General features: G+C 31.2%; 1 protein-coding gene across 5 annotated transcripts; it reads right to left on the bottom strand.

Annotated features, from left to right (window-relative positions):
• Positions 1–1,396: 1,396 nt before the first annotated feature.
• GHR1 (Leucine-rich receptor-like protein kinase family protein) lies at positions 1,397–6,338 on the bottom strand. Of its 5 annotated transcripts, none has more exons than XM_028076449.2 (6): positions 6,206–6,338; positions 6,018–6,080; positions 5,804–5,921; positions 4,328–5,700; positions 2,603–4,147; positions 1,397–2,257 (listed from the first exon to the last, which is right to left on the bottom strand). In XM_028076449.2, the coding sequence occupies exons 4-6, from the start codon at positions 5,388–5,390 to the stop codon at positions 1,674–1,676; spliced, it is 3,192 nt and encodes a 1,063-aa protein (XP_027932250.2). In that variant the 5' UTR covers positions 5,391–5,700; positions 5,804–5,921; positions 6,018–6,080; positions 6,206–6,338; the 3' UTR covers positions 1,397–1,673. The 5 variants fall into 5 exon arrangements, with proteins under 5 accessions (XP_027932250.2, XP_027932249.2, XP_027932252.2 ...); XM_028076448.2 differs by having other exon boundaries at positions 6,018–6,120; positions 6,206–6,224; XM_028076451.2 differs by lacking the exon at positions 6,206–6,338 and having other exon boundaries at positions 4,328–5,695; positions 6,018–6,195.
• Between the last annotated feature and the right edge of the window lie 4,112 nt (positions 6,339–10,450).

The following is a 10,450-nucleotide window of genomic DNA, read 5'->3' on the forward strand; positions in this document are numbered from 1 at the left end:
AAACCCTAATTGGTTTTTTATTTATTTAATCTAAACTGGTCTTACCCGACCCGATTCCACCCACCCACCCGATCCAATAAATAAATGATTAACGAATTAAGTTCCTAATGATGCATCATTTTATTTAAAAAAATTCGTTATTCGAGGGAAAAAAATTATCTTCTATCTTTCATTTACGGTATATTATCATTAAACTATCATATTACATTATTAAAAAGAATCGAAATAGATATTCTATGATAATTAAAATAATAGATTAAAAATTAGTAAAATAAATAGATTAAAATATTATTATATTATAGATATTCTTTACAGTAAAACAAAAAGTTTAGCTGAGTCAGATTTGAGAAGCTAGGTTAAGTATCGAGACTCAAACTTTTTTACATAGAGGTATTTAACAGTTATCCAGTAATAAAATATTTCACATAAATAATAGATATAAAAGTTATGTTTTTATGAAATATGAGATTTTATTCTTGAAATCCTTAGAATACATTTTCCCCACAACTCGTCTAATTGTTTTTTTTTTATATTAGGATTAATTTGAAAAAATAAATACGATAATAAATAGATTAAACAAACAAATGAAACATTGAACAAAAACACGATTGTAATTTACAATTTTAGAATTAATTTGTAAAATAAAATGACATTTTCTTGTATGGTAAAATAATAAAACGAAATAACATTCAAAAGAAGTTAATTGGACATAATAAACTAAATTTACGAAAATAAAATTTCAAACATTGTTTTAATTAAATTTCAATTTTACAATTCAAATAAGTTTTTAAAATAACATCAAATAAATATCAGTTCAATAAAATCTAATTCAACTCATCATAAGTAAGTAAATTAACTTACTTACAAATATTTGTTAATAATTTATTTTATATATTTATTAGTAAATTAACTTAATTTATTTCTTATAATAATAAGATTAAAATGTTCACCTAATCCTTTAAATATTATTATAAAAATAATAATTAAAAATTAAAATATCAAAATATATAATTTAATAAACAAATTAATTAAACATTCAAACTATTCAAATATTATTAAATTAATATTTTAACATTTAAAAATATAAAATTATTAACCTGCATAATTAAAAATAATAAATAATTATAACAAATTTTAAAAAAAATTATAAAAAATGATAATGGGTTAAATGATCAACACTAGCAAAGCTTGAATTTGCCAATAATCAACACAAGCAAAGCTTGAATTTGCCAAACCATGGCTTCCACAACCATAGTGATTACATGACAATACAGCTTCAAGTAATCAGCATCATGCTATGCTACTATTACTGTTTGTGACTCTCATCTTCCTGAAAGTGAAAAGCAAGAGAGCTTGCAGAAAACCATGCCAACATCTTTGGCAATCAACTCCTGAATGACCAGGTAAATCCACTAAAATGTGAATTGTTTGTACATACTAACTACAGAGTATTAACCATTTCAAGACAAATGATCATTCATAACACAATCCATTTCAAGACAAAATTAGATGGCCAGAACCATCAAGTAAAATCCATGCACATGCCCCATTTTTACAGCTAAAAAATGGTTAATACAAACATGTTAAAAGGCCAAGCTTTGAACAAATATGGGACACTAATGAGACATTAATCCCCACAACATGCCAAAGTTGAAACAGTTAGCATGAGAAGACTATATAGAAGAGAGATCTTCATATATAGTTTTGATGCCAGGCCTTTCAGAAACTGATCGAATGCATCGCATGGCTATTCCCAGGACCTCCTTCATTCCCTTTTCTACAACAGGATTACTCATTTCTGGCATCAAGGTAGCATCAAAACATTCTGAGCCTCTACCTTCAGCCACACGCAACCTCACCCAATCTGTGAGATCAACACCTCCCTCCTCACTAGATATCACATCACCAGCACACCTTCCGGTTAGAAGTTCCAAAAGTATCACTCCAAAAGCATAAACATCTGACTTGAAGGAGGGCATTGGCTTCTTCGAGGCAGCTAACTCCGGTGCACGATAACCTAAGACACCGGCATCAAGAATCTGTTCGATAGTACCTGCTTGAGTCATGAGCCGGTGAAGACAGTAATCGGCGACACGTGCATTCATATCAGTTGTGTCTAACAACACATTTGTGGCTTTGAGGTTCCCATGAGGGATGGCACGATCAAAATGGAGATAGTTCAGGCCACGTGCTACATCAACTGCTATTTTGAGTCTCTGCATCCAAGTTAAAGGTGGACCTTTTCTTCCTGGTCGATCTGACAATTGAAATTTATAATTAAGTTCAAACTAGAGATATTTAGAATGATAGACAACACCAAGAAACTTTGATCAGTTGCTAAAACGAAATATGATAGGCAGCAGAATTAGAGCATACATAGGCACAAACGGAAGACAAATAATGTAATTGAGTGGCAATCTTGTGTTAGAAAGCTACTTGCAACCAAAACTTATTCTAGCATCCAATGCAGAGTAGAAACCATGCAACTACAGATACAAGATACACAGAGGATTGAAAGGATGGTAATATAATATGTATGGTTCAAATTTAAAATAATAAAAGAAACAGTTTGGCCATATTAGAAGAAAAGCAAACATATTACCATAAAGAAAGCTTGCAAGACTTCCTGGTGAGATGTAATCTGAAAGGATAAGCTTCTCGTGCTGTGTAGGGCCCCAATAATAGCCTCTCAATCCCACAACATTTGGATGTCTGATGTTCGCAAATTTTTTGGTTTCCTTGACAAATTCTTTTCTCTGTTTTGCTACTCCTTCTCTCAACCACTTCACTCTCAACAACAAACCATTCTCCAGAGTGGCCTTGTAGGAAGTACCATGACTACTTCTTCCCAAGACTTCAGCTGGGGCTCTTGAGAGCTCCTCAGGTGTCAATGTTATCGAATCATCAAGAAAATGCAGCTCTCCAATCAACCGATCCGGTGACCTCGTGTCTAGTCTTGCAAGATTTTCACCGGTGAATGAATCACCAGATTCTGGTGACCATGAAAAGTGGCTTTGTTTTGATGGAGAGAACCCCGTTACAGCTGCCATTTTTTCATCAGAGCTGATTACCTCTGATGGCGACTCTTTGCGTGTGGCCACAAGGTCCTCGGCTGAAACAACCAAAGCACCACCCCTATCAGTAGTTCGAACAGGAGCCGAGATAATTGGTTGAGGATGCCTGTGGATATCCTTACTTGTATCATATTCTGGTGGAGATCTTGATATACGTATATAGTGTATGAAGACTGCAAGCAGGATTAATATGAAGAACGCAACCACACATGATACTATGATTATTACTTTAACAATGGTGTTCAAATGCTTCTTCTTGGAACTTTCAGCAGGTGAAGCAGTTGATCCTGGAGGACCATTTGGAAAATGTAACTTAGAATTACCAGGAAAGAAAGATGAACTAGGAAATTTCCTAAAAACTTCTGGGACGAGTCCAGATAGATCATTTCCGGAAGCATTGAAGTTTTGGAGCCCCTTTGGCATGTTATTTGGTAGAGGGCCAGTAAAATGATTATCTGATATATCCATCGAGTCAAGTGAATTCATGTCAGCAATGGTGGTTGGAAGAGAGCCAGAAAAATTATTTCCAGCAATATTTAGCACTTTAAGGCCAGTTAATGACCCAAACTCATCAGGAAAATAGCCATTAAGCTGGTTGTGAGAAAGATCAAGAATCTGAAGATCGGATTGGTCAGGAGAAGATGAGAAATTGATGCCACCAGAGATCACATTATTTTCAAGATGCAGCTCTTGCAAAGAGGGCATTGTGAGCAGACCGGATAGAAACCGTCCATCTAATTGGTTGAAACTAATGTCAAGCACTATCAGCTTTGGATACTGTGTCAAGACTTTTGGAAGGGAGCTGCTAAGAGAATTATGGGATAAATTCAAATAATTTAGACGCAAAAATTGAGGAGTTTCCTCTGGAATGGTCCCCATCAAATGATTGCCACTAAGATCAAGAAATTCTATATTCCCCCATTTCAAAATCCTAGTTAAATTTCCCTCTAATTTGTTGTTTGACAGATCAAGTACAGCACAGCTTCCAGTCAGCAGTGGTAGTTCGCCAGTGAACTGATTTGATGAGAGGTTAAGAGAGTGAAGTGTTGTTGATGTAATTATACTTAGTGGCCCTGGAAAACAAATTGAACATTAGATCAATTACAATGAAAGCTAAGGACTCTAATTCAACACCATAAACAACCAATTCCACAAGTAAAATATGATAAGTGTAAATTCACAAGCAACTAACTCCATTAACAAAATGACAGATTCTTTATTGAGAAAAGAAAAAATTGGAACTGCTAATTTACCAGAGAGATTGTTGGCACTCAAATCCAGTTCAGTTAAAACCAAAGAGTCTCCTTTCAGTAGGCCATTAGGAATAAATCCTGAAAACCTGTTGTTACTAAGCCTGAGGACCTGAAGATCATAGACAAAATCAAATCCAGGCAATTCTCCATCCAACTGATTGTAACTGAGGTCTAACACTTTCAAGTTTTCAAAAACCGGTTCTGCAACTCCACTGGCCAATGATCCAGTAAGCTGGTTGTGGCTTAAATTCAGATGCTTAATACTTTCAGATAGTCGCGGTAGAAACTTCTGCTTGGAATCAGAACTAGACAGCATGTTCTCACTTAAATCAACATAGCTGGCACTCGAGAAAAGCATAAAATCAACATCCAAATTACCTTCAAGCATATTACCATGCAAGTCAAGCTTTTCAAGAGCAGGAATCAGCTCAAAACCTTTGGGAATTTTTCCAGTGAAGCTGTTATGGGACAAGTTAAGAGATACAAGGCTGGTCACCTTAGTCAACGACACTGGCAGCTTCCCAGAGAAAGAGTTGCGGCTCAAATCCAGGGACTTCATGGAAGACATTTCTGACATTGAATCGGGAATTGGACCGGAGAAATTATTTCCAGCCAAAGACAGATTCTGCAGGCTGCTTACTTTACCAATTTCCAATGGCAAAGATGAAGAAAAGAGGTTATTGGAAATATCCAGGAATTCAAGGCTTTTGAACTCAGCAATGCTTCCATGTAGATTTCCTGTTATGGAATTGTTGGACATGGAGAGTTTCACAAGCTTAGTGAGATTTGAAAACGCACTCAAGTCTGTGTCAGCAGAGAGACCCAAGTTATCAAGGACAACCCCAGCAACATTACCACCATTGCACAAAACTCCATTCCATGAAGAAGGGCATCCATCAAAATCAATGGATTCTTCATTCCAGGAATTGAGCACATAGCCACTGGGGTCGTGTTTGATGCCTTTCTTGAACTCCAGCAATGCTAAAATATCCTGAGAAGGAAGCTGCCCCACCACGGAGAAGAAATACAAAGATAACAACACTAAAAAGCTAAATAACTTCATAGTCTATAGACTCCAGAATATTTACTTTTGTGTGGCTCACACTCGAGTGAACACAGAAAGAGAACTTTCACCCTTGTAGCTCAAAAGGATAAGCAACTACCGTTCACCCCACCAACAAAAGGTACAAATAGAGTTCCAAGATACCCTTCTTAGGTTCTAGAAGAAAGAAAACACAACTTTAGAAAGAACCGAGGAAGCACAGTCCCAAAAACAGAGAGTGGATTCACAAGCTTCTCAATCAACACTGTTGAAGGACTTATTTACCGACAAACCCAAAGGAGGGATTTTTCAAAACCACAAGAGTCCTGACCTTCAGCAAGCAAAAATAGACAGCATTCAGTAAGAAACAATTAACCCAGAACAAAAATACTAAAACAGAAAAGAAAAATGCTACCAAAAGTCGTAAGCTTTACTTGCTCAAAGACCACCAACAGATGAAAACCAGAAGTTACAAGAGAAGCATTGCCCTTCAACAAAAAAATAAAAAATTTACAACTGCAGTGTAGCTTCTTCACCAGAGACCTCCATAAGCTGCATAGAGTAAGTAAACATAAAATGCACTGAAATGAGCCAAACAGAATGTGTGGATGTTGAGAGATCTGACACACAAAACACGATGTTTCTTACCAAAAACGCCTCCTTTGAGCAAGATGTGGACTACAGTAGAAATCCCTCCCCTCAAGTATCAATCTTTTGAAGCAGACAGGAGAGGTTAGCACAAAGATTAGACCTTTAAAGTTTAAAATTCAGAAATTAAGTACAGTACATCAGCATTGTAGCCACAACCGAGTAAAGAGAAAAGGGGGAATGAGTACCGGTTGACACTCCATGCAGCAATAAAGGTGAAGGGACCCAGAAATTTTTTTTGGTGCTAAAAGCTTTTAATTGATGGGTAGAAATCTTTTTAAAACCCGATAACAAAGTGTTAAAATTTTATGAGCAGTAAATGACCCCAAAATATTCTTTAATGAATTGTGACAACAAAACATTAAAAAGAGAATACCTTTGTCCTTTTTAACCTGTGTCTTTTGGCATGCATGTGACAACAGACTATAGGTGCAACTTAAAATGGAACCCTAATTGTTAGTTTATGAAAAAGGCCTTAAGATAAAGCAGCTTATACACTTCATCCTTTTGAGGTTTTCAGTAGTATCTGCGTTCAGCATTGCAATTTTAGCTAGCATGGAGGCAAGGCAAGGGGAAAAAGGCAAAGCGGGAAGAAAAGTTAGGATCTTTTTAATTTATATATTTGCCCCCATTTTGGGGTGTTAATATTAAGATTTACCCGCCAAAAAAAGGGGGAATCTCAATCTCTCTCACTACTTTCCTAGTGGACGTGAAAAGATTTTATGAAATAGAGTTTAAGATTTATGGGTTAAAGGTTGGAGAGTGTGTGAACAGTGCCATGTAGGAGTGAGGGGTGACCCCACCACTGCCCCTTTGACTAGGGTTTCTTTGTTTTGATCAATGTTTCCAACATAATTCAATTAAGACAGAGTCACAGGCACAGCACAGCAGAGGTGAAGTTGGTGAGAGAATAATGGAGATATGTTAAGGAGATAGGACCATGGATTACCCCTATGCCTATAATGTGGCCCATTTTCTTTTCATTCATTTTCTGCTGGATTTTCATATTTCATCTTCAGTTACAGGTAAAAAACTTATATTATCAATCAGTAAAAATTTATCTGAGTGTTTATACTGTTACAAAACTATAAATCGTGTAGTATACTTTTTAAGGATAATTATTATAAAAATTATGTTAGTTTGAATAATAATATTAAAAATTAATTTGTGATTTGATTTTTATATTTAGGTTTATGACTTATTTTGGTTTTTTATTATTTTTTTACTTAATTAAGTTTCAAATTTTTAAATAAAATTAATTTTAGCTCTTTTTTGCTAAATCCAACTGTGGAAAGGGAAGTATGGTTTGGTTTCTAACTTTCTTTCTTATACTTAAGAAGTTATAATATTAAAATATTAATATCAAATCGAATCGGCTACCACAAACTTATAACTCAATCTTTATATCACTTCATTCAACTGCATTCATCCATTATTACTCGCATCCAAATGAGATCAACCGTGCATCTATTTTTCTTTCTCACCAATTCGGTCCGTTAATTTTTATTTTGTTTTACGCAAACCTTAACTCAACAAAATTAATTTCAATAAAAAACTGATAATATTTTTAACTTCAAATAAAAACAAATGATTGACTTATCGATATTGAATATTAGATAAATAAAATTGTAATCAAAACAATAATTATAATTTTATTATTATTATTATTATTATTATTATTATTATTATTATTATTAAATTAATTTAAAATATTAATATCACGGTCGGTTCAGACGTATGGTCAAAATAGTTTGTTTTTTACTTAATGTTCAGACAAATTAGTTTATAATTGTTCCTGTACATCTAACAAATTATGTGACAGAAGTTAAATATTTCAAAACAGACGATACTTATTATTCTTAATGATGACGTTTAAACAAATTTAATTCAAAATAGGAACATTAACACCCATCCGATAACTCTCCTTCAACTTCTCTTAAGATGAATAATCTCTAAACCGAATATTAGTTTGAGCTGAAATTGAATTAAATCGGTTATCCGAACTGGTATCCCAGCATTTAGAGAACATTGGCAGGGCAATGTTTGCCCAAATGATCGGGTAATTTGAAGTGTGGAGTTTTATAATGTAAGTGGGATTGTTGAACTTTATTTTGGGGAAGGGCCCTCAAATTTCAATAAATATTTATCTACTTATACTTCCACGCATTATTTCAAATACTTCATTTATTTCATTCAAGTACCTTTTTATATCTATGGTATCAAATCAATTACTTCAGTTTTAAGATGTTTTGACCTTATCATAAATATATTCTTGATTTAAATAACTCTCTTTAAATGATCATATATATTTCGTTTATAACAGTAAATACAATATGTTTATGTAAATTAAAAATGACAAATATCATTTCATTAAAATCTGAAAATGCAAGTTTATTTCAAAAAAATCAAAACCAAAACTGTACTTGTGTTCAAATAGACAGAATACAAGTAAGTCTTAAAATTGTGTGGTATATAATTATTTCAATGGCCTGTTGTTAGCGCAACAAACTTTTATTCCAAGAATCAATTAGATATTGATTGTTATGTAATTTATAAAATGACGATAATAAAATTAATAAACGTATCACATATGTGATTTTTATTTATATAACTATAAAAAAATATTTTACACTCTAAATGGGAAAATTATACTATCGCCATAGGATAATGCAATTAAAAGGTATCATGATTCCACTAGCTAATGGCCTAAAAAATATTAAATTAAAATTAAATAATTTTAGATTTTATTTAAAATGTAAAATTTTAAATTATATATATATATATATATATATTCTTAACTCAATTTTGATTGAAGTATTTTTATTATTTGGTTAAGACAAAAATATTTTTAAAATGGCTACTTTTTTTATTAATATTAATAGGAATTTTTTTTTTAACCTATTGCCATTTTTATTTACTTGTTATGTATACTATTAATATTTTTTCTCAATGTTAATTAGGATTTTTTTTCTTTATGGAAAAGATAAATCTTTAAAACATTTGTTATTAATATTTATTGTGATTATATTTTTATTGTTATATGTAATTATTTTTACTTTGACTAATAATATTTTGCTAGGTTTCTCATTCAATATGGAAAAGATACTCTTTAGAGCACTTTTTTATTGATAGTTATTGCGATTGTATTTTTGTTGTTATATGTAATTATTATTATTTTGATCAGTATTTTTATTTTTTATTTTTGCTTTTCTCATTCAACATGAGAAAGATAGTCCTTTAGAACATATGATTTAGATTTTTCTAATTAATATTTATTATAATTATACTTTTTTGTTAAGTGCAATTATTATTTTAATTAATATTTATTTTACCAATAATTTGTTATAATTTTTCATTTATTGTTAATCGAATATTTTTTCAACAAAACCTTGTTGAAATTTTGTTGTCAATAATAATTATAGAAGCTTTTTAATCAATATTTATAAAAGAAATATATAAAAACTTTAATTAATAATATTATTATCTAAATAGTTGTGGTTAACATCAATTAAAGAAACAATCTCTTATGTTAGAGGACAAAATGCTTTATAAATATTAATTGACTTCTCTTCTTTTTTTTTTTGCAAATTTTAATTAATAAATAACATTGATGAATAACGAATAAAGAATCATTAGTAGTAATTATAATACTTTATAATAACTTAAAATTAAATTCTCATAAATATCAATTAGTACACAACAATTACACCCTCAAATCAATTTAAAAACTTAAGGTTTTGGTTCATGTAAAATTTAGGATTATTAACTTATAAGTTACCTAATTTAAATAACTTATTATTGAATTTTGATTCTTTGAGTATTATGTATTATTCTTTAGCTATATCTTTAAAATACGTTTATAGTCACTAATTTTAAAACTTTAAAATATATTAAAAAAATGTAACTTATTAATGTAATGTATTTTTAATATTCATAAAACTAAAAATTTAAGTAAAAAATTTGGACTCCTTATTCTAATATATTAAAGACAGAAAAAGTATTAAAAACTGTTACTGTGTTACTAAATGCTATATATAAATAAATTAACCATTCAGTTCTTCCTGTTTGAACTGTGTACCCATTATACATATGAATTTGAGAGCACCACAGAACAATAATGATGTTTTTATTAAGTTAGTACAAAGTAGTACAAACTCATAATAAATGCAGGATCACACAAAATGTGATAAACATTAAAACGTTGGACGCAATCCTTTGTAGCAACTTTTTTTTTTCACCGGCCACCTCCAGTGGCGGCATTGAAAAAAAATTTAGAGTGTCAAAATTAAATTTTTAAAATTTATTATATATAATTTTAAGAGTTTTAAATAGTTTTTTTGTTATAGTTTTTAATTTTTGGATCTTCATTAAATTTTTTAAATTTAATTAATGCACATTTATCATAAGTTTTTATTGAAAAGATAATAATTATT

The sequence above is a fragment of the Vigna unguiculata genome, chromosome 6 (assembly GCF_037176805.1).
Source record: "Vigna unguiculata cultivar grain cowpea cultivar isolate G323 ecotype 2 chromosome 6, ASM3717680v1, whole genome shotgun sequence".
In the NCBI taxonomy this organism is placed as follows: Eukaryota; Viridiplantae; Streptophyta; class Magnoliopsida; order Fabales; family Fabaceae; genus Vigna; species Vigna unguiculata.

Coding starts and splice junctions, on each gene's coding strand:
- GHR1 (XM_028076449.2), bottom strand. CDS start 5,390: ATGAAGTTATTTAGCTTTTTAGTGTTGTTATCTTTGTATTTCTTCTCC. Junction 4,148..4,327: donor GAGTGCCAACAATCTCTCTG/GTAAATTAGCAG, acceptor TTTGTTTTCCAG/GGCCACTAAGTATAATTACA. Junction 2,258..2,602: donor TCTTGCAAGCTTTCTTTATG/GTAATATGTTTG, acceptor TTCAATTGTCAG/ATCGACCAGGAAGAAAAGGT.